The sequence below is a fragment of the Miscanthus floridulus genome, chromosome 4, assembly GCF_019320115.1.
Source record: "Miscanthus floridulus cultivar M001 chromosome 4, ASM1932011v1, whole genome shotgun sequence".
In the NCBI taxonomy this organism is placed as follows: domain Eukaryota; kingdom Viridiplantae; phylum Streptophyta; class Magnoliopsida; order Poales; family Poaceae; genus Miscanthus; species Miscanthus floridulus.
Genome location: NC_089583.1, coordinates 51,716,106 through 51,740,888, shown reverse-complemented (window position 1 = coordinate 51,740,888; position 24,783 = coordinate 51,716,106). Strand labels below are relative to the sequence as shown.

Below are 24,783 nucleotides of genomic sequence, written 5' to 3'. Positions count from 1 at the left end.
TTATTATCTTATCTTGTTTATGTTTTTATTAAAAAAAGCTTTGCCTGAAAAAAAAAAAAAGTTAAACCCCAGAACTTGTTTATCGCGTCGTTTCATTCTCGCCGGCCGCCGCCACACCAACGCAACCATGGCCTTGCCTGCCGCCCTCGCCCGGGCCGCCACGCAACTCCTCCGCGGGAGCCTCCCTCCTGCCGGCTCCGCCGCCGTCGTCTCTCCTCTCCTATACCGCTGCCACCGCCAACTCTGCGGTACCCCTACCGCGGACGAGCCCTCCGCCGCGGGACCGTGGGACGAGGCCGAGGCGGAGATCCTCCGCGACGTCAAGCCCGTCGTGGACCTCGTAACGGACATCATCCACTCCCGCAGGTCAGCTTCGGTTTCCAGTACCTACTGTTGGCGGATCTTTAGGATGATACATGAGATTGCCGTGTTTTTATTAGCATTTCTTTGCGTCGCGAATTTGTCATTAAGTAATCTGTAGCCAGTGACGGATGAACTCTGCACATTGGGAGCTAAATCCTGGACACGACGCATGGTTCTACTTTGTCACCTGATTTGGGGATTCAGCTTTAGTTTATTTGTTCGTATTACAAATTCATATGCAGAAACTCTCTAGTGGTGTTGGACACATTCGCATGTAGCTGAGTCCTGTAGTTTCCGTTATTGTCAGACGTGGTTCTTTCTTCTTTTTCAGATGGGGATAATGTGGATATGATTGGGAAAGCTTTTGGAATCTTGTGAGACTAGAAACACTTGTGAAAAGCACGAATCTACTGCTATCAGGGAAGATTAATTCAGGGAAAATATGGAATGAGCTTGCCCCTGTTTCTTGTGTAAATGCTCATGTTTGTGATAAAAAAAGCCCATTCTTCTTGCAATCTTATTTCCTGTTCCATGGAAATTAGCTGTAATAGAATATTGTTGCCAGATATTGCTACACTACAACTGTGGAATTATTGTCCAAAACGGAAGAGTGGTCGTATGCCTTAGGTCACTGCAAAATCGAGTTGGTTTATAATATGAGTTATTCATTTTACACAAGCTCCACTCCTTTATCTAGAAGCATAGAGGCATAAGCAAAACTAAATGTTTTATTTGATCAATTGAGCTGTGAACTAGTATAGAAGAAGAGTGACACTACACGTCAGAACACAAAAAATGTTAATGAAGATGACCTTGTAGTTCTTGGGTATTCCTGTCTATTGAACTTTCGCATTATTTCCATCAAACGATATGCTGTTGTTAGGGGTTAGATCTGTAGAAGTGGTGTGGTGGGTTGTTGCTTGAGAGGTGAGAGGCAGGGGCGTAAGGCCTCGTCGATGGCGACCCACAGCAGGCGGTCCGTGCGTAGGGTTGGGGGTGCGGCTAGCTAGGGAAGTAAGGTGGCGTACTAAGAGATGAGCCTTTTTTATTCTTTCTTGATCAACCATGACTTTTGCCTTGTGTTTATGTTCAGGTATCTTTACTTAGGTAGCACTTTCAAAAGTCATAACTGAAATAGATAAACTTCCCTCTTCCCAGTTAAGACAACTTGCCGGTGTGCGTCAGAGGGGATGGGGTGGTGGCTGATTGTCCCTGGGACTCGCTGGGCCCATGGGACAAGCGTGTAACATGTCCAACCTCTTTCGACACCAGCTTATCCTTGAGCTGGATGTGGAGACATACAATCAGCTATCATGCTGCCTGCATGGTAGAGTTCCTCAGCATCGCAATGTCATATTATTGTGTGAAGCATGCTGATGATAAGAAATGATGGTGCAGTCAGGGACTCATGGTCTTTACGGCTGCTAAGCTGAAAGTCACAGCCAAGATTTTCCAACTCATCCCTTTATATTAAAGAATCATTGAGTTAGGTTTTACATGCTCTGAATTGCGTGCATGATGATATGAAGCCCCAGTAATGATATTATGTGTTGCCCCTAGTCCACAAGAGCTATCAATGCTTCTTTCTCATGGTGCGGCAGCTTCATTGTGTGCCTTGCTGTTAGGATACTAGTGTTCGCTGAAAGGGATGTCAAATTGTCAATGCTGTAGCCCCATTATCATTGCTAGTTGTGTTGTTGAGTACCTCTGTGTGAAAGAGATGCTTGCTGAGTTGCAGTGATGACCCTTGCTAACTGCTCACCAAAATATTGAGCCAGTGATATGTTGCCATCCCTTAGCAGTCGATTGATTGGTGATCTCTGAGAGCTAGGCACCTCGGATTACATGTCAGTTCCTCACACAGCTTCTTAAGCAGAAGCAGTGCTTTCCAGCCACATAAGATGTGGGGAACACAGCCAACAAAGCATGAGGTATTGATGCCTACCTGCTGCGTGGTCTCTACAACCATGTTGGTTCGATGCTTGTAAGCGTGAGCTAAGCTGGGGGCTAACTCACACATCGCTTGGGCACTAGAAGCTCCACATCTGTTTTCAGAGGCACTATTAATCTGACGGTGTAGATATTGACTTGGTGGTGTTTGTCCAGATTTCTACCTTCGCCACCAAGGTGTCAAAATGGCTGTTGTACTGTAGACACACAGCAACCTGCTAGGATAGCTGGCTATAGTACGTGGTACTAACATGGTGGAGTACACTGGCCAGGTGCATATATCAGTGCTCTGCAGCCTCTGTCAGGTGGTATGTGGCAAACCAAACCTTCTTGCCTTCAGGAGTATGTTGTGCTGAAAGTTGTTCGCCACCATTTTTTATTGGAAGGACAACCTTTCTAAGGTTGAACACTTATCAAACCTCCACTAAAACATGTAGCATTCACTAGGGAGTTTGCCGTGCTGCGTTATACCAGCATGGTGGAGAACTACACTGAGCAGTTCTTTGCCTTGGTAGCAAGAGGAAAAGTTGGATGGGGGCCAACAGATCAATATCTATATTTCTGGACTACTGGAGCATCCAAATGGCACCACCCAACAGGGAGAATCGATTTGTACTGCAGCATGCCTCTGCTCGAAGCCGTCGTACCAGTCTACCTCCAAATCATCTAACTGTCGCAGATTTGCACTTAATCGAGCTCATGATTAAGGAGAAGGATATTCCCTAAAAAAAGATTTGGGAGAAGGATAGAAGGAAAAGGAAAACCAAATAGGGGAGGAAGAGATGCTCACAGACCCAGTTATTCCTAATTGTGTTCTTCATGGTATCACTAATCCGTCCAGTAAGATGACCTTGATTTGTTTTGTATGGAAACTTTATTCCTTTGCTGTATTTGATCTGCTCATGCTAACTAGAATGCATTCTAGCTAATCTAAATGAAATCACTATCCACTCTTAGTAAACCACTACACACTACTTGTGTCTACACACAGATTGCTTTCGTCGTTTATGTACTCGAATAATCTGTTCTTACAAACTTACAAAGCAGTCAATTTGAGGCACATGGCATGTCCTGGCTTAATGCCAGAATGCATGCTTTATTATGGCATCAATGGAGCAATACAAGGATTCTTGGTAGGAGAATGCTGCTAGATCGTATACATAATAAGTTGACACCTACGTAAAATGTTTGTTCCAGGAAAACATTAGGCCCAGTTGTATTTTCTATATTTCTAGTTAAACTTTAAAAAGTTTGACTCCTTGAGAAGCGAGATGTGCATTTTATTTTGGGCCGGAGGGAGTATATGCTACCAAATTAATATCCTAAGCTGAAACAGAAACTTCAGTAGCATTGCTTTATGCTCTTGATTAACAACACTCCACAAAGCACCCCAATGTTGAACTGTCCTAATTTTTTTTATGCTGTAATACTTCCATGTTGTGAAGATGTACCATTTTACGCCTTGCATCAATAGTTCCTTCTGTTCTGACTCTGTTGTCCTATAACAGGTATAGAAATGGCGGATTTCTAAGCCCAGATGATGAAAAGGTTGTAACAGAAAAGCTTCTTTCCCATCATCCTCGTGCAGAAGAAAAGATTGGTTGTGGGCTTGATGGTATAATGGTGAGTGTTATTACCTAACCTATTTACCAAAATAGATGTTAGCTCCTCAAACAAGTTTGTTCCTTGTCTTCTGTTACCTTCCAGACTTTTTCCTGCCCAAAGCCTTCATGATTAACTGTGTTTTACTCAGGAATTTTGTTACTTGTTTGCTGTTGAAAGTTGAAACTACTACAAAAGCTACTACTTCCTCTGTTCCAAATTGTAAGTCGTTCTGGCTTTTCTAGGTAGATAGCTTTTGCTATGTATCTAGACATAACCTATATCCAAGTGCGTAGCAAAAGCTATGTTCCTAGAAAGCCAAAACAACTTACAATTTGGAACGGAGGGAGTCTTTGGCTATTTGCACTACTTTTAGTTCATATAGAGGATCTCCGCTGTTCCTAATGTTAGACAGCGCCTTTCACCGCCTTGATTGAACTTGAATATGTCATATGCTCTATCTTATTTGTTGCACTTGTAGATGGTATTATTAACTTATGCTATGTACGCTGCATGCCCTTAGGAGCTATAGTAAAACTAACTGCTGTAGATAGTGTGCAACATGTGTTCTTACACTGGCTTGGCCTTAGAAAAGAGTGCATATATAATTAGTCATGGTGCCACAAAACGAGGATGGCTCTCTGAATTAAGTTGAATAGCTTCAAGGAGAGCCACGTATCATTATATTAAGAGGAAGAGACAGTTTAGGCGACTCGTACAACCCCTATAGGGTCAAGACCTGACAACTGAAACGTCAGGAAGAAAAATTAGAAACGACCTAACACCCATACAGTCAATGTAATGCCCTGAAGTAATAAAAAAAGAGAGAGAGCTAGATGGGCCTAGGCCCATCTGCTGGCGCCGCCTCCCCCTTTTTCTCCTCCCTCTCCTGGCCGCCACCCCTTCCTTCTTTCCTCTCCTGGCCGCACCTTCTTCTTCCTTCTTGCAAAAGTTTCCCATGGATCTCTTGCTCTAGAGCCTAAATCAAGAAGAAAAGTTAGGGAGCAGGGGAGGAGCAGGGAAAGGTGTGGATTGGAGTTCTCCCACCGTTCTCCTTGCGGGATCTTCAAGGGAACCCTAGGTGAGACTTGAGTTTCTGTAAAGTGCAAGTTTTAGAGGTGTTCTGGATGCCTAAAAGTCGAGGAGGAGAAGGGATTAGAGAAGGGTTTAAGGGATGTTTTCGTTTTGGTCACGCAGTGGGTTGACAGGCAATTAGGGTTTCAGTGTTTTCCTTCTCTCCCTGTACAGCTGTAGATCGGTCTGTTTTTGAGGTATTTACTGGCCGAATTAGGGGATTTCATATGAACGGAAGTTGTAGGGCATTTGAAGACCTTTCCAACGAGTATTTAAGCTTAATTTTTCGTTGAGCATAGCAAAAGTTATGGCTTTCTGAATGTTGCCGATGGTTACTGCAGTTCTATCAGGTCGGGGTCAGTTTCGAACTCCAGTTTTCAGCAACGTTTTAGAAGTTTTCGAGGCCATTTTGGTCCAGGGCGCTATGGAGTATTTTGTAGTACTTTGTATGAACTTTTCATTGAGTATTTAAACTCTGTTTTAGGATCAATGGCTTGGGAGGTATGGTTTTCTGAAGACAGAGTTGCTGCTCTAGAAACTCAGAGTAGTCTGTTGCTTTGTAGGCTGCATTAAAAATAGTAGATGTTGAAATTTTAATTTATGCTGAATACCAAGGTTGTAGCTTATTCAGTGTAGATGCTTGTTAGCTATTTATTTGTTATCACAGCTGCTACGGTTTTAGAGTTACAAATAAAAAGAACGAGCAGCACTGCTGCTGTTTATCGGGGTCAAGTGGGGGTTGTTTTTCATCGATTGCTTGTTCGGACGTAGGGCCGTTTTTGTTGATTGTTTACAAGTGTTATTCGGGGTATTTGTACTGAGTTCTTTGTTTTAAAACAGGTGGTAGTGCCTCGGATCGCCCCTAGTCCTTTTTGACCTTCTTCGGTAAAAAAAGGCAAGTGAATGTAGCAGTGGTTCGCTACTGTTTTGACTTGTTATCTTTATCACCTACACCACAATGTTCGGAACCATGTCATAACAACTGTGAACTGAACCTTTCTGATGTTCCTCTCTCAATCGTAATTGGATGCCTTATTTCTTTATATATGGTGTGGTTGTGACGCACTGATGCTAGCATGGTTCATGTGGTCAAATCACATGGCTTTGGAGAAGGTGAAGTTATATTGCTATTATTGTAGCATGTCATATGCATTGCATCATTCGAATGCATTGGAAGTTATATCGTTGACCTATGGTCACGACCGTACCGGTACAGCATCATGGGATGCAGCTCCATACCTTGTTGGGTATGCAGGCAGGAGTCATTTGCATTGCACTCATATGCATTTATGAAACATATTTGAAGTGACATGACCATGCTAATATAATATTGAAGGTGTATCACCTCTCTGTGGTTTTATTTGGAGGTGTTCTTTACATTGGTTTTATATGTTGCTTATTTAGAGATGGAATCCTTTACTAAATCGATGCTTAGCACAACTTGTGATTTAAATAGCTAAAAAAATAAATTTTACTTGCTGAGATGTTTTCATCTCACCCTTGCATTATTCTTCCCAGGTACTTGATAGTTGCTCGGATGGGAAGGGAGCTAGCTGCACGTTTCACACACCTTCATTTGGAGACTATTCCATAAACTTAATAACGTAGTTGTGATAATTAGTTTTTGTGGATGTTTATTTTATGCTAGTGTGGTCTATATGTGTCTCATCTTTGTTCTCACCTCCGTGTTGCTTATATTTACAAAGGAGGTGCTGCCGTTTTTTTATTTAGTATGTCCAACTAGTGTTTGTGTTGTTTAGTAGCACCCTGGGGTGTTACAGTTGGTACCGGAGCGGGTGTTAGATTCTCGGAAAAATAAGGATTAATTTGACACACTTGCACTTTTAGGATGGGTAATTATTGTTTTGACTGTTTTTGATTGTTGGGACATAATCTATTAAATATATGATATGTTTCAATTGAACTTGGCGTGGGCATGTTTTTTTTAATGTGGTTATTGTTTGTTGGCTGTGGTGGCTGCAGCAATGCCGCCTAAGAAGGGACGACGGGGTCGACCGGCGACTAATCGTTCAACGGATAATAATCTACCTCTTGATGTAGCGGCAATGGCAGCCGCGATGCAGGCAATGCAGCAGGAGTTGGAGACCTTGAGGCAAGCTGCCAATGCTGGTGCTGTTACCGTTGGTGCCGCTACTAGCACCGTTCCTGCTACGGGTGCTATTACCACTGGTGTTCCTCAGACTGCACTTCCGGTCAGTGGTGTTTCTCTTGTGAAGTGGATTGGCATGAAGTTGGATTCCTTTGATGGCAGTGGCTCTCCAGTTGAGGCAGCAAATTGGCTGACTTATGTGGAGGATAAGATGGATGTCTTCGAGGTGGCTTATGGGGATCGTGTTCGTTATGGGACACAGTTGCTAAAGGGTGAGGCTCAGATATGGTGGAGAGGCGTGCAGACATCTCATTCGTCTGCACCTGGATCTTTGACTTGGCATGTCTTGGCTAGGGAGTTTGAGAGGAGGTTTTACCCAGCCACTTTTCTAGAGAAGATGAAGATAGACCTGCAAACTTATAGGCAGGATAAGAAGACAGTGGCAGAATATGAGGTGGGCTTCAACAAGATTGTTCGCTTTGTTCCACATGTGGCCTGTAATGAGGTAGAGAAGGCAAGCCAGTTTCGTCAGGGTTTGAAGCCTTCGATTAGGCACACTTTGGGGGCCTTTCCATTGGTGGATTTCCGCACCACCGTGGAGCAGGCTTTAGGTGTGGAGATGCAGCAACAGTACACTAATGAAATTCAAAAACCTTCTAGCGCTGATCAGTCTCACTCTCAGGATGACAAGAAGGGCCAGTCTGGTGGTCCAGCTCACAAGAAGGGGAGGTTTCAGCGTCACCAGCCATATCGTGGCAAGTCCTTTCACTCCAGTTCTTCAGGAGGAAGTACGCCTCAGTACCGGGCTGTTCCTAAACTAGGCATGGGGCTAGTGTGTTTCCGCTGTGGTGATGCGCACCGACGTGCAGAGTGCCAGTGGAATGGGAGATGTTCCATTTGTGGCCAGGACCACAAGGATGTGGTATGTAGGAGGAATCCAAATGCAAAACTCCGTTGGGTACCAGTATCTTCTTCAGCTTCTAGTGGCACTGCCAACATGTTGACATCTACACAGCAGCATGTTTCTGTGCCACCTAGTCAGCAGTACTTGGCTGCACCTTCCTACCCTCAGTACTTGGCAGCTCCTTCTACACCGGCTGCTCCTTTGACGCCGCATGCTGGGACTCTTCGACTGCCGCAACCTACTGCTCCTCCAGTGTATCCGCTACCCTGGACTTCTCCTACTAGCTTTTCACCAGGTGTTTCTTCCTCTGCGGGTGTTCCTGGAGCTTATGCGTTGCCCTCTATCGATGGCAACAATGGAGATATTGTTACAGGTACTATCTCAGTGGATTCATTTGATGCATATGCACTTTTTGACTCTGGCGCTAGTTTCTCGTTTGTCTCGGAGAGTTTTGTGGCTCGTGCTGGCCTTTCTGTGCTGAAGATTGGTCAGGCCATTGTGGTCAATTCAGCTAAAGGTTTTATGTCTAGTCATTCAATTTGTCCGGGTTGCTCTATCGTTCTTGCCGATGAGGGGTTTGTTGCTAATCTCATGGTGATCCCCCTTGAGTCTTTTGATGTTATTCTGGGTATGGATTGGCTTTCTCAATATCGGGCTGTTATCTCTTGTTTCTGGAAGACGGTATCCTTGCAGGCACCTTCAGGTAGAGAGGTGATTTTTGTAGGTAGTGCTATGAAGTACTCTCTTGCACTTCTATGCCTGTTGTTCCCAGATCACTGCACTAGGAAATCTGGAATTCTCTTCTCTATGGTGGATGGCAGTGAGGTTGCCTTACGAGTGGAGGACATACGAGTGGTGTGTCATTACCCTGATGTGTTTCCTGCTGAGCTTCCAAGTATCCCGCCTAAGCGTGATGCGGTTTTTGAAATCAAATTGGTTCCTGGTACGCAGCCTATCCATAAGACTCCGTATCGGATGGCTCCAAAAGAGCAGGTTGAGTTGAAGCGGCAGTTGGATGATCTTCTTGCTAAGGGTTTTATCAGACCTAGCAAGTCGCCTTGGGCTTTTCCTGTGCTATTTGTGGAGAAGAAGGATGGTACCAAGAGGTTATGTGTGGATTATCGTGACCTTAATCGGGTGACCATCAAGAATAAATATCCTTTACCTCGTATAGATGTGCTCTTTGAGCAATTGCAGGGTGCCAAGGTATTCTCTAAGATTGATTTGAATTCTGGCTATCATCAATTGAGAATAAGGGAAGAAGATATAGAGAAGACAGCTTTTAGCACTAGGTATGGGCATTATGAATATATTGTTATGTCTTTCGGACTGACAAATGCCCCTGCTGTGTTTATGGAAGCTATGAATAGGATGTTACATGAGTACTTGGATGATTTCGTTGTCGTTTTCCTTGATGATATCTTGATTTACTCAAAGTCCGAGGAAGAGCATGAGCGGCATCTTAGGCTTGTTCTGGATGCCCTTCGGAAGAATCAATTTTATGCGAAATTGAAGAAGTGTGCTTTTTGGCTCTCTGAAGTTGCTTTCCTTGGTCATGTTATTAATCAGCATGGCATTTCAGTTGATCCTAAGAATGTTGCTAGTGTTGTCAGTTGGCAGAGACCAACTACAGTGACTGAGATTCGTAGTTTTCTGGGTCTTGCTGGCTATTATCGGCATTTTGTGCAGGATTTCTCTTGCATTGCTAAGCCGCTGACTAGACTTACAGAGAAGGGTGTTCCCTTTGTTTGGAACAATGATTGTGACACTAGTTTTCAGACCTTGAAGGATAAGTTAGTGAATGCTCCTATCTTGGCCTTACCAGAGAGTGGAAAGCGCTTCACAGTATATACGGATGCGTCCCGTGTTGGTCTTGGGTGTGTTTTGATGCAAGATGGCAAGGTGATTGCTTATGGCTCTAGGCAGTTGAAGAAGCATGAGAGAAATTATCCTACCCATGATCTAGAGTTAGCTGCTGTTGTATTTGCCTTGAAGTCTTGGAGGCATTATCTCTATGGTGAGTCTTGTGACATCTATACTGACCATAAGAGTCTTAAATATATTTTCACTCAGAAGGAGCTAAATCTGAGGCAGCGTAGGTGGCTTGAGTTGATAAAAGATTATGATCTTACAATTCAGTATCATCCGGGGAAGGCGAATGTGGTGGCAGATGCTCTTAGCAGAACCGGTGTTCCAAAGGTCGCAATGCCTTTGATTGTAGATTTGAGTCGTATGGGCGTCTCCTTGTGCTATGCTGGTACTGTAAGAGAGGAGACTCAGTTGCTCATTCAGTCAAACCTTCTTGAGAAGGTCCGTGAAGCTCAAAAGCATGATCGCTTGATTCAGGAGGTTCGCAAGAGGATTGGGGATGGCAAATCTCGTGAGTTTAGTATTGATGAGAATGACGTGGTTCGTTTTAGAGGACGCCTTTGTGTGCCACAAAAATCAGATGTGAAGATGGATATCTTAAGGGAGGCACATCGGACTCCTTATACAGTTCACCCTGGTGAGACCAAAATGTATCGAAACTTGAAACAAAACTTCTGGTGGAAAAGGATGAAGGTGGATATTGCTAAATATGTGGCATCATGTGGAGTATGTCAGCAGGTTAAGGTGGAGCACAAGAAGCCAGCAGGCTTGTTAAAGCCTTTGGAGATCCCAGAGTGGAAATGGGAACATATTACTATGGACTTTGTAGTTGGTTTACCTCGATCACCTCGAGGTAATGATGCTATATGGGTTGTTGTGGATAGACTCACCAAGTGTGCCCATTTCATTTCAATGAAAACAAAAAACTCTGCACCGGATTTAGTTCCCTTATATATTAGGGAAGTGGTGAGATTGCATGGTGTGCCCAAGTCAATCATTTCAGATCGGGACCCAAAATTTGTGTCTAATTTTTGGCAAAGGCTACAAAATGCCTTAGGCACAAAACACACACTTAGCACCGCTTTTCACCCACAAACGGATGGTCAATCGGAACGTACCATTCAAACATTGGAGGACATGCTTCGTGCTTGTGTTCTTTCTTGGAAAGGCAATTGGGAGGATCATTTAGCTTTGGTAGAGTTTGCTTACAATAATAGCTACCAAGCCAGTATCAAGATGGCTCCATATGAGGCTTTGTATGGGAGAAGATGTATCTCTCCCATATGTTGGGAAACTTTGGGTGAAAGGTCTTTGGTTGGTCCACATTGGGTTCAAGAGACTTCTAAAAAGGTGCAACAAATACGACAAAATTTGTTGGCTGCTCAGAGTCGGCAAAAGAGCTATGCAGATATTAGAAGGCGGGACCTAGAGTTTGCTGTGGGAGATCTGGTTCTTCTTAGGGTATCACCAACCAAAGGTATTGTGCGGTTTGGCACTACAGGGAAGCTTAGCCCAAGGTACATCGGTCCATTCAAGATCATAGCCCGTGTTGGCAGTTTAGCCTATCGTTTGCAGTTACCAGATTCATTGAGAGGAGTGCACAATGTATTTCATGTTTCCATGTTGAGGAAGTATCTAAGGGATCCTGAGCACAAGATTGATCTAGAGACAATTAGAGTGAAGAAGGACTTGACAATCAAATGCCGCCCGGTGTGCATATTGGACTCCTCAGAGCAAGTCTTGAGGACGAGAACTATCAAATATGTTAAGGTTCTATGGACTAACCAGTCAGAGGGAGAAGCAACTTGGGAACTGGAAGAGCAGATGCGTAAGGAGTATCCCGAACTATTTGTCACCGGTGAGTTTTATGAAGTTAAGTCTGTTTTGCCATTGTGTTGGTTTCTATCATAGAAGTGGCTGAATTCGAGGACGAATTCTCTTATGGGGGGTAGAGTGTAATGCCCTGAAGTAATAAAAAAAGAGAGAGAGCTAGATGGGCCTAGGCCCATCTGCTGGTGCCGCCTCCCCCTTTTTCTCCTCCCTCTCCTGGCCGCCACCCCTTCCTTCTTTCCTCTCCTGGCCGCACCTTCTTCTTCCTTCTTGCAAAAGTTTCCCATGGATCTCTTGCTCTAGAGCCTAAATCAAGAAGAAAAGTTAGGGAGCAGGGGAGGAGCAGGGAAAGGTGTGGATTGGAGTTCTCCCACCGTTCTCCTTGCGGGATCTTCAAGGGAACCCTAGGTGAGACTTGAGTTTCTGTAAAGTGCAAGTTTTAGAGGTGTTCTGGATGCCTAAAAGTCGAGGAGGAGAAGGGATTAGAGAAGGGTTTAAGGGATGTTTTCGTTTTGGTCACGCAGTGGGTTGACAGGCAATTAGGGTTTCAGTGTTTTCCTTCTCTCCCTGTACAGCTGTAGATCGGTCTGTTTTTGAGGTATTTACTGGCCGAATTAGGGGATTTCATATGAACGGAAGTTGTAGGGCATTTGAAGACCTTTCCAACGAGTATTTAAGCTTAATTTTTCGTTGAGCATAGCAAAAGTTATGGCTTTCTGAATGTTGCCGATGGTTACTGCAGTTCTATCAGGTCGGGGTCAGTTTCGAACTCCAGTTTTCAGCAACGTTTTAGAAGTTTTCGAGGCCATTTTGGTCCAGGGCGCTATGGAGTATTTTGTAGTACTTTGTATGAACTTTTCATTGAGTATTTAAACTCTGTTTTAGGATCAATGGCTTGGGAGGTATGGTTTTCTGAAGACAGAGTTGCTGCTCTAGAAACTCAGAGTAGTCTGTTGCTTTGTAGGCTGCATTAAAAATAGTAGATGTTGAAATTTTAATTTATGCTGAATACCAAGGTTGTAGCTTATTCAGTGTAGATGCTTGTTAGCTATTTATTTGTTATCACAGCTGCTACGGTTTTAGAGTTACAAATAAAAAGAACGAGCAGCACTGCTGCTGTTTATCGGGGTCAAGTGGGGGTTGTTTTTCATCGATTGCTTGTTCGGACGTAGGGCCGTTTTTGTTGATTGTTTACAAGTGTTATTCGGGGTATTTGTACTGAGTTCTTTGTTTTAAAACAGGTGGTAGTGCCTCGGATCGCCCCTAGTCCTTTTTGACCTTCTTCGGTAAAAAAAGGCAAGTGAATGTAGCAGTGGTTCGCTACTGTTTTGACTTGTTATCTTTATCACCTACACCACAATGTTCGGAACCATGTCATAACAACTGTGAACTGAACCTTTCTGATGTTCCTCTCTCAATCGTAATTGGATGCCTTATTTCTTTATATATGGTGTGGTTGTGACGCACTGATGCTAGCATGGTTCATGTGGTCAAATCACATGGCTTTGGAGAAGGTGAAGTTATATTGCTATTATTGTAGCATGTCATATGCATTGCATCATTCGAATGCATTGGAAGTTATATCGTTGACCTATGGTCACGACCGTACCGGTACAGCATCATGGGATGCAGCTCCATACCTTGTTGGGTATGCAGGCAGGAGTCATTTGCATTGCACTCATATGCATTTATGAAACATATTTGAAGTGACATGACCATGCTAATATAATATTGAAGGTGTATCACCTCTCTGTGGTTTTATTTGGAGGTGTTCTTTACATTGGTTTTATATGTTGCTTATTTAGAGATGGAATCCTTTACTAAATCGCTGCTTAGCACAACTTGTGATTTAAATAGCTAAAAAAATAAATTTTACTTGCTGAGATGTTTTCATCTCACCCTTGCATTATTCTTCCCAGGTACTTGATAGTTGCTCGGATGGGAAGGGAGCTAGCTGCACGTTTCACACACCTTCATTTGGAGACTATTCCATAAACTTAATAACGTAGTTGTGATAATTAGTTTTTGTGGATGTTTATTTTATGCTAGTGTGGTCTATATGTGTCTCATCTTTGTTCTCACCTCCGTGTTGCTTATATTTACAAAGGAGGTGCTGCCGTTTTTTTATTTAGTATGTCCAACTAGTGTTTGTGTTGTTTTGTAGCACCCTGGGGTGTTACAGTTGGTACCGGAGCGGGTGTTAGATTCTCGGAAAAATAAGGATTAATTTGACACACTTGCACTTTTAGGATGGGTAATTATTGTTTTGACTGTTTTTGATTGTTGGGACATAATCTATTAAATATATGATATGTTTCAATTGAACTTGGCGTGGGCATGTTTTTTTTAATGTGGTTATTGTTTGTTGGCTGTGGTGGCTGCAGCAATGCCGCCTAAGAAGGGACGACGGGGTCGACCAGCGACTAATCGTTCAACGGATAATAATCTACCTCTTGATGTAGCGGCAATGGCAGCCGCGATGCAGGCAATGCAGCAGGAGTTGGAGACCTTGAGGCAAGCTGCCAATGCTGGTGCTGTTACCGTTGGTGCCGCTACTAGCACCGTTCCTGCTATGGGTGCTATTACCACTGGTGTTCCTCAGACTGCACTTCCGGTCAGTGGTGTTTCTCTTGTGAAGTGGATTGGCATGAAGTTGGATTCCTTTGATGGCAGTGGCTCTCCAGTTGAGGCAGCAAATTGGCTGACTTATGTGGAGGATAAGATGGATGTCTTCGAGGTGGCTTATGGGGATCGTGTTCGTTATGGGACACAGTTGCTAAAGGGTGAGGCTCAGATATGGTGGAGAGGCGTGCAGACATCTCATTCGTCTGCACCTGGATCTTTGACTTGGCATGTCTTGGCTAGGGAGTTTGAGAGGAGGTTTTACCCAGCCACTTTTCTAGAGAAGATGAAGATAGACCTGCAAACTTATAGGCAGGATAAGAAGACAGTGGCAGAATATGAGGTGGGCTTCAACAAGATTGTTCGCTTTGTTCCACATGTGGCCTGTAATGAGGTAGAGAAGGCAAGCCAGTTTCGTCAGGGTTTGAAGCCTTCGATTAGGCACACTTTGGGGGCCTTTCCATTGGTGGATTTCCGCACCACCGTGGAGCAGGCTTTAGGTGTGGAGATGCAGCAACAGTACACTAATGAAATTCAAAAACCTTCTAGCGCTGATCAGTCTCGCTCTCAGGATGACAAGAAGGGCCAGTCTGGTGGTCCAGCTCACAAGAAGGGGAGGTTTCAGCGTCACCAGCCATATCGTGGCAAGTCCTTTCACTCCAGTTCTTCAGGAGGAAGTACGCCTCAGTACCGGGCTGTTCCTAAACTAGGCATGGGGCTAGTGTGTTTCCGCTGTGGTGATGCGCACCGACGTGCAGAGTGCCAGTGGAATGGGAGATGTTCCATTTGTGGCCAGGACCACAAGGATGTGGTATGTAGGAGGAATCCAAATGCAAAACTCCGTTGGGTACCAGTATCTTCTTCAGCTTCTAGTGGCACTGCCAACATGTTGACATCTACACAGCAGCATGTTTCTGTGCCACCTAGTCAGCAGTACTTGGCTGCACCTTCCTACCCTCAGTACTTGGCAGCTCCTTCTACACCGGCTGCTCCTTTGACGCCGCATGCTGGGACTCTTCGACTGCCGCAACCTACTGCTCCTCCAGTGTATCCGCTACCCTGGACTTCTCCTACTAGCTTTTCACCAGGTGTTTCTTCCTCTGCGGGTGTTCCTGGAGCTTATGCGTTGCCCTCTATCGATGGCAACAATGGAGATATTGTTACAGGTACTATCTCAGTGGATTCATTTGATGCATATGCACTTTTTGACTCTGGCGCTAGTTTCTCGTTTGTCTCGGAGAGTTTTGTGGCTCGTGCTGGCCTTTCTGTGCTGAAGATTGGTCAGGCCATTGTGGTCAATTCAGCTAAAGGTTTTATGTCTAGTCATTCAATTTGTCCGGGTTGCTCTATCGTTCTTGCCGATGAGGGGTTTGTTGCTAATCTCATGGTGATCCCCCTTGAGTCTTTTGATGTTATTCTGGGTATGGATTGGCTTTCTCAATATCGGGCTGTTATCTCTTGTTTCTGGAAGACGGTATCCTTGCAGGCACCTTCAGGTAGAGAGATGATTTTTGTAGGTAGTGCTATGAAGTACTCTCTTGCACTTCTATGCCTGTTGTTCCCAGATCGCTGCACTAGGAAATCTGGAATTCTCTTCTCTATGGTGGATGGCAGTGAGGTTGCCTTACGAGTGGAGGACATACGAGTGGTGTGTCATTACCCTGATGTGTTTCCTGCTGAGCTTCCAAGTATCCCGCCTAAGCGTGATGCGGTTTTTGAAATCAAATTGGTTCCTGGTACGCAGCCTATCCATAAGACTCCGTATCGGATGGCTCCAAAAGAGCAGGTTGAGTTGAAGCGGCAGTTGGATGATCTTCTTGCTAAGGGTTTTATCAGACCTAGCAAGTCGCCTTGGGCTTTTCCTGTGCTATTTGTGGAGAAGAAGGATGGTACCAAGAGGTTATGTGTGGATTATTGTGACCTTAATCGGGTGACCATCAAGAATAAATATCCTTTACCTCGTATAGATGTGCTCTTTGAGCAATTGCAGGGTGCCAAGGTATTCTCTAAGATTGATTTGAATTCTGGCTATCATCAATTGAGAATAAGGGAAGAAGATATAGAGAAGACAGCTTTTAGCACTAGGTATGGGCATTATGAATATATTGTTATGTCTTTCGGACTGACAAATGCCCCTACTGTGTTTATGGAAGCTATGAATAGGATGTTACATGAGTACTTGGATGATTTCGTTGTCGTTTTCCTTGATGATATCTTGATTTACTCAAAGTCCGAGGAAGAGCATGAGCGGCATCTTAGGCTTGTTCTGGATGCCCTTCGGAAGAATCAATTTTATGCGAAATTGAAGAAGTGTGCTTTTTGGCTCTCTGAAGTTGCTTTCCTTGGTCATGTTATTAATCAGCATGGCATTTCAGTTGATCCTAAGAATGTTGCTAGTGTTGTCAGTTGGCAGAGACCAACTACAGTGACTGAGATTCGTAGTTTTCTGGGTCTTGCTGGCTATTATCGGCGTTTTGTGCAGGATTTCTCTTGCATTGCTAAGCCGCTGACTAGACTTACAGAGAAGGGTGTTCCCTTTGTTTGGAACAATGATTGTGACACTAGTTTTCAGACCTTGAAGGATAAGTTAGTGAATGCTCCTATCTTGGCCTTACCAGAGAGTGGAAAGCGCTTCACAGTATATACGGATGCGTCCCGTGTTGGTCTTGGGTGTGTTTTGATGCAAGATGGCAAGGTGATTGCTTATGGCTCTAGGCAGTTGAAGAAGCATGAGAGAAATTATCCTACCCATGATCTAGAGTTAGCTGCTGTTGTATTTGCCTTGAAGTCTTGGAGGCATTATCTCTATGGTGAGTCTTGTGACATCTATACTGACCATAAGAGTCTTAAATATATTTTCACTCAGAAGGAGCTAAATCTGAGGCAGCGTAGGTGGCTTGAGTTGATAAAAGATTATGATCTTACAATTCAGTATCATCCGGGGAAGGCGAATGTGGTGGCAGATGCTCTTAGCAGAACCGGTGTTCCAAAGGTCGCAATGCCTTTGATTGTAGATTTGAGTCGTATGGGCGTCTCCTTGTGCTATGCTGGTACTGTAAGAGAGGAGACTCAGTTGCTCATTCAGTCAAACCTTCTTGAGAAGGTCCGTGAAGCTCAAAAGCATGATCGCTTGATTCAGGAGGTTCGCAAGAGGATTGGGGATGGCAAATCTCGTGAGTTTAGTATTGATGAGAATGACGTGGTTCGTTTTAGAGGACGCCTTTGTGTGCCACAAAAATCAGATGTGAAGATGGATATCTTAAGGGAGGCACATCGGACTCCTTATACAGTTCACCCTGGTGAGACCAAAATGTATCGAAACTTGAAACAAAACTTCTGGTGGAAAAGGATGAAGGTGGATATTGCTAAATATGTGGCATCATGTGGAGTATGTCAGCAGGTTAAGGTGGAGCACAAGAAGCCAGCAGGCTTGTTAAAGCCTTTGGAGATCCCAGAGTGGAAATGGGAACATATTACTATGGACTTTGTAGTTGGTTTACCTCGATCACCTCGAGGTAATGATGCTATATGGGTTGTTGTGGATAGACTCACCAAGTGTGCCCATTTCATTTCAATGAAAACAAAAAACTCTGCACCGGATTTAGTTCCCTTATATATTAGGGAAGTGGTGAGATTGCATGGTGTGCCCAAGTCAATCATTTCAGATCGGGACCCAAAATTTGTGTCTAATTTTTGGCAAAGGCTACAAAATGCCTTAGGCACAAAACACACACTTAGCACCGCTTTTCACCCACAAACGGATGGTCAATCGGAACGTACCATTCAAACATTGGAGGACATGCTTCGTGCTTGTGTTCTTTCTTGGAAAGGCAATTGGGAGGATCATTTAGCTTTGGTAGAGTTTGCTTACAATAATAGCTACCAAGCCAGTATCAAGATGGCTCCATATGAGGCTTTGTATGGGAGAAGATGTATCTCTCCCATATGTTGGGAAACTTTGGGTGAAAGGTCTTTGGTTGGTCCACATTGGGTTCAAGAGACTTCTAAAAAGGTGCAACAAATACGACAAAATTTGTTGGCTGCTCAGAGTCGGCAAAAGAGCTATGCAGATATTAGAAGGCGGGACCTAGAGTTTGCTGTGGGAGATCTGGTTCTTCTTAGGGTATCACCAACCAAAGGTATTGTGCGGTTTGGCACTACAGGGAAGCTTAGCCCAAGGTACATCGGTCCATTCAAGATCATAGCCCGTGTTGGCAGTTTAGCCTATCGTTTGCAGTTACCAGATTCATTGAGAGGAGTGCACAATGTATTTCATGTTTCCATGTTGAGGAAGTATCTAAGGGATCCTGAGCACAAGATTGATCTAGAGACAATTAGAGTGAAGAAGGACTTGACAATCAAATGCCGCCCGGTGTGCATATTGGACTCCTCAGAGCAAGTCTTGAGGACGAGAACTATCAAATATGTTAAGGTTCTATGGACTAACCAGTCAGAGGGAGAAGCAACTTGGGAACTGGAAGAGCAGATGCGTAAGGAGTATCCCGAACTATTTGTCACCGGTGAGTTTTATGAAGTTAAGTCTGTTTTGCCATTGTGTTGGTTTCTATCATAGAAGTGGCTGAATTCGAGGACGAATTCTCTTATGGGGGGTAGAGTGTAATGCCCTGAAGTAATAAAAAAAGAGAGAGAGCTAGATGGGCCTAGGCCCATCTGCTGGTGCCGCCTCCCCCTTTTTCTCCTCCCTCTCCTGGCCGCCACCCCTTCCTTCTTTCCTCTCCTGGCCGCACCTTCTTCTTCCTTCTTGCAAAAGTTTCCCATGGATCTCTTGCTCTAGAGCCTAAATCAAGAAGAAAAGTTAGGGAGCAGGGGAGGAGCAGGGAAAGGTGTGGATTGGAGTTCTCCCACCGTTCTCCTTGCGGGATCTTCAAGGGAACCCTAGGTGAGACTTGAGTTTCTGTAAAGTGCAAGTTTTAGAGGTGTTCTGGATGCCTAAAAGTCGAGGAGGAGAAGGGATTAGAGAAGGGTTTAAGGGATGTTTTCGTTTTGGTCACGCAGTGGGTTGACAGGCAATTAGGGTTTCAGTGTTTTCCTTCTCTCCCTGTACAGCTGTAGATCGGTCTGTTTTTGAGGTATTTACTGGCCGAATTAGGGGATTTCATATGAACGGAAGTTGTAGGGCATTTGAAGACCTTTCCAACGAGTATTTAAGCTTAATTTTTCGTTGAGCATAGCAAAAGTTATGGCTTTCTGAATGTTGCCGATGGTTACTGCAGTTCTATCAGGTCGGGGTCAGTTTCGAACTCCAGTTTTCAGCAACGTTTTAGAAGTTTTCGAGGCCATTTTGGTCCAGGGCGCTATGGAGTATTTTGTAGTACTTTGTATGAACTTTTCATTGAGTATTTAAACTCTGTTTTAGGATCAATGGCTTGGGAGGTATGGTTTTCTGAAGACAGAGTTGCTGCTCTAGAAACTCAGAGTAGTCTGTTGCTTTGTAGGCTGCATTAAAAATAGTAGATGTTGAAATTTTAATTTATGCTGAATACCAAGGTTGTAGCTTATTCAGTGTAGATGCTTGTTAGCTATTTATTTGTTATCACAGCTGCTACGGTTTTAGAGTTACAAATAAAAAGAACGAGCAGCACTGCTGCTGTTTATCGGGGTCAAGTGGGGGTTGTTTTTCATCGATTGCTTGTTCGGACGTAGGGCCGTTTTTGTTGATTGTTTACAAGTGTTATTCGGGGTATTTGTACTGAGTTCTTTGTTTTAAAACAGGTGGTAGTGCCTCGGATCGCCCCTAGTCCTTTTTGACCTTCTTCGGTAAAAAAAGGCAAGTGAATGTAGCAGTGGTTCGCTACTGTTTTGACTTGTTATCTTTATCACCTACACCACAATGTTCGGAACCATGTCATAACAACTGTGAACTGAACCTTTCTGATGTTCCTCTCTCAATCGTAATTGGATGCCTTATTTCTTTATATATGGTGTGGTTGTGACGCACTGATGCTAGCATGGTTCATGTGGTCAAATCACATGGCTTTGGAGAAGGTGAAGTTATATTGCTATTATTGTAGCATGTCATATGCATTGCATCATTCGAATGCATTGGAAGTTATATCGTTGACCTATGGTCACGACCGTACCGGTACAGCATCATGGGATGCAGCTCCATACCTTGTTGGGTATGCAGGCAGGAGTCATTTGCATTGCACTCATATGCATTTATGAAACATATTTGAAGTGACATGACCATGCTAATATAATATTGAAGGTGTATCACCTCTCTGTGGTTTTATTTGGAGGTGTTCTTTACATTGGTTTTATATGTTGCTTATTTAGAGATGGAATCCTTTACTAAATCGATGCTTAGCACAACTTGTGATTTAAATAGCTAAAAAAATAAATTTTACTTGCTGAGATGTTTTCATCTCACCCTTGCATTATTCTTCCCAGGTACTTGATAGTTGCTCGGATGGGAAGGGAGCTAGCTGCACGTTTCACACACCTTCATTTGGAGACTATTCCATAAACTTAATAACGTAGTTGTGATAATTAGTTTTTGTGGATGTTTATTTTATGCTAGTGTGGTCTATATGTGTCTCATCTTTGTTCTCACCTCCGTGTTGCTTATATTTACAAAGGAGGTGCTGCCGTTTTTTTATTTAGTATGTCCAGCTAGTGTTTGTGTTGTTTAGTAGCACCCTGGGGTGTTACAGTCAAGGTCATATGCTAAGGAGCCCTTTTGCTCCCACCATACACCACAATTTGGCCTCATCCCTGATATCCTGCATTACGGTATTCAAACTAGGCCGATATCCCTCAAAGACACAATCACTTCTATGCTTCCAAATCTACCATGCCACCAGGACGACCAATGACTTGAAACCCTTGTGATGATCTTTAGGAACAGTTTCAATGAGGTAACTTAGGCACCCCTTGTGCATTTTAACCACAAATTTATTAAGCTGCAAACTATCATTCTTAATATGCTGTGCTTACTGTACTCCTGTTCATAAACGTCTTTCTAGTAATTCTCATCGGAGTAAAGTGCACGACTAATCGTTAGTGTTAGATGGATAGCCCATTGGGCTGCAGGGATATGAGACACCTGTCTCATAGCTGGTGCGCCTCCTATAGATTGATCAATTGTATTGAAAGGCAAGGATATCCAATGGTGGCCGTACTTCTATAAACCGACCTTAGGGCATCCTTGCCTATATATGTGTTTGTACCCTATAATCAATCTATTAATCTTCCCCGCAATGCTCGCTTAAACTTAAACTTGACTGGCCATGTAGTCCTAGCTTTATCACCCTGGCATCGGAACTCCCCAAATGCAATTTTGATATATTGGTCTCGTTGGTGGTCCAATTGGATCTAGACCTGCACGATGTGCTGACATGGTTTGCCATTATGGATCTGTCATGGAGCACCTTCTCCTCCCATGTGTTCTTCCCCTTTCTTCTGTCCAAGTGCAGCCGCTACCTCTGTTCAGGCGGTCACTAGCAAGTAGCAATAGCCTCCATATGCTTCCTCTCCACAGCAGCAGCCTCACTCTGATCCCCTACCCCTCCATTGATGTTTGCTGGATCCCAACACAAGCACGACCACCATGCACCCATTGATCTCCCTCTTTTTTGAATCTGAGCAGAGGAACAACTAGCTGCTTCCATTGATGCTTCACCCAGCTCTTCCATGCGAGCAACCAACAAACCCGCAGCAAGCTGCAGACACATGGCCACAGTTTTTTACTCTAATTTTCACATTGTGTCCTTCCATCATACCTTCCCCTAGCTTTAACAAAACATTCTCATCCATTCAATCCCATTGCATTCTCTTGCTAAGTCATTCATAATCAATTAAAAAGCAAACACACTTGGGCGTTGTTAATTAGAATTTTGAGACCTATGTAGTGTAACAGATCACAGATTTATGTTGGTCGTTTTCAGTGCCTTATTTGTTGGAAACAAAAAAAAACAAAAACAAAGAGTTAATCTTCTGCTCTTGTTTATCTGCTACCACAGCGTATACACATTGGGATTGGTCAGAAATCATTGCTGACCCACTAGCAGTAACAGTGTCTATTTTTTTTTCTCTGCCAATTTGTAGTGCTGATTCCTCGTAGCAATCAACAACAACAACAACAACAAAGCCTTTAAGTCCCAAACAAGTTGGGGTAGGCTAGAGTTGAAACCCAACAGAAGCAATCAAGGTTCAGGCACGTGAATAGCTATCTTCCAAGCACTCCTATCTAAGGCTAAGTCTTTGGGTATATTCCATCCTTTCAAGTCTCCTTTTATTGCCTCTACCCAAGTCAACTTCGGTCTTCCTCTGCCTCTCTTCACGTTACTATCCTGACTTAGGATTCCACTACGCACCGGTGCATCTGGAGGTCTCCGTTGCACATGTCCAAACCATCTCAACCGGTGTTGGACAAGCTTTTCTTTAATTGGCGCTACCCCTAATCTCTCACGTATATCATCGTTCCGAACTCGATCCCTTCTTGTATGACCGCAAATCCAACGCAACATACGCATTTCCGTGACACTTAGCTGTTGAATATGTCGTCTTTTCGTAGGCCAACATTCTGCACCATACAACATAGCAGGTCTAATCGCCGTCCTATAAAACTTGCCTTTTAGCTTCTGTGGTACCCTTTTGTCACATAGGACACCAGACGCTTGCCGTCACTTCATCCACCCTGCTTTGATTCTATGGCTAACATCTTCATCAATATCCCCGTTCCTCTGTAGCATTGATCCTAAATATCGAAAGGTATTCTTCCTAGGCACTACTTGACCTTCCAAACTAACATCTTCCTCCTCCCGAGTAGTAGTGCCGAAGTCACATCTCATATACTCAGTTTTAGTTCTACTAAGTCTAAAACCTTTGGACTCCAAAGTCTCCCGCCATAACTCCAGTTTCTGATTCACTCCTGTCCGGCTTTCATCAACTAGCACTACATCGTCCGCGAAAAGCATACACCAAGGGATGTCCCCTTGTATGTCCCTTGTGACCTCATCCATCACTAAAGCAAACAAATAAGGGCTCAAAGCTGACCCTTGATGTAGTCCTATCCTAATCGGGAAGTCATCCGTGTCTCCATCACTTGTTCGAACTCTAGTCACAACATACCATGGGGTATGCTATGCTGGGTCTCTACGTGAAATCATATGCTATGCTGGGTCTCTACGTGAAATCATATGCTACAAGCTCTCATTGTTCACCACCTTGCTTCTGAAAAGAAACTCTGTGAGGGAAGATATTACTGTGGTAATACTTCTCACCATTGAACAAGATCAATCTCCTTAATTGCCACCTTTTAGTTTGACCAAATTTGAGTGTGAAGACACTCTGCCTAGGACTTTTGGTCTGGATCCAGTAAGGTAAAAAAGCAATCTTTGAGGAGTATATGCCACGACAATTTGTAGTCTTTAAATGATTGATTCGGTTCTTGAAATCAATATAGCATGTGAAAATGTTAACCCTTTTGGACTCCGAGTTGTTTCCCATATGGAGTCAGGGTGTTCCAATGTCCTAGGATCAGAATTTGGGTGCACCGTTGATCCGGGTGGATTTTGATCCGGGTTTTGGATGCTCATCTATTTTGGGTGTCTACCAACTTGAGGTTGGCTTGGATTTACTGATTTGGAGGATATTATCCTCAGTATCCTCGGACGCTTACTTGGAGCATGATCCTTAGGAGCGGCCGTACTTCTCCCCCTCTTCTTTGGAAGTGGGAGTTGAATAGTTTTAATTGTCACCTCTATTCTTTTGGGCGCATTATAAGTAGGATAAGAGGATTTTATGACACCCTTATTATTAGTAAATGTTTCTGGCAGATTCTTTGCAATTTGATGCAAATATAAGATATTATAAACGATTAGGTTTAGACTTTTTGGTATGTGGATGTGAGGATTGCTCTTTTGATTCCTGGCATTCTTAATGTGGTATAAATCTCCCCCTAATGCCTGGAATTATCCTCAAATATGATCAACATATGGGCAATTTATAAACCCCCTATAGAGTTACCTCTTGGGATCCCTAATGCCCATTGGTATGTTAGGGTGGTGATATGGGTATGTGAAAACATACTCGATGCGCAGATGGGAAATGTTTGGCTGCGGCCAAAGTTTCATGTACATACTACAATGGAGAGAGTTGTATAAGTGCAACTTGATGAATTTGAATTAACGATGCGGTGTGTAAGGCCGCATGAAAACAACTTAGTTATGGTAAATTACAATTCTATTTTAATATGTCATGCAATTTGATTCTCAATAAGAGACTCAATAAAACCATTATTGGTATAGACATAAGGTACTTGATATATAGTACCCAAAAACCAAACTGTTCCATATAAAATGAATTTGATCCCGCATCTAGGATAATTTGCTCTAAATTGAAGATTTCGAGCAATGAGTTTGGTATAGTGACGGTTCTCATGACTAAGAGACACACCTGGGACTATATTATGAATGCATAGATGTGCATTACATAG

At 43.6% G+C, this 24,783-nt stretch overlaps 1 protein-coding gene across 1 annotated transcript; it reads left to right on the top strand.

Annotated features, from left to right (window-relative positions):
• Window positions 1-100: 100 nt before the first annotated feature.
• On the top strand, window positions 101-22,405 carry LOC136549701 (protein DCL homolog, chloroplastic-like). Its single transcript, XM_066541076.1, has 3 exons — window positions 101-366; window positions 3,822-4,713; window positions 21,004-22,405. The coding sequence occupies exons 1-2, from the start codon at window positions 128-130 to the stop codon at window positions 3,952-3,954; spliced, it is 372 nt and encodes a 123-aa protein (XP_066397173.1). The 5' UTR covers window positions 101-127; the 3' UTR covers window positions 3,955-4,713; window positions 21,004-22,405.
• Window positions 22,406-24,783: the final 2,378 nt, after the last annotated feature.

Coding starts and splice junctions, on each gene's coding strand:
- LOC136549701 (XM_066541076.1), top strand. CDS start 128: ATGGCCTTGCCTGCCGCCCTCGCCCGGGCCGCCACGCAACTCCTCCGC. Junction 367..3,821: donor GACATCATCCACTCCCGCAG/GTCAGCTTCGGT, acceptor GTCCTATAACAG/GTATAGAAATGGCGGATTTC.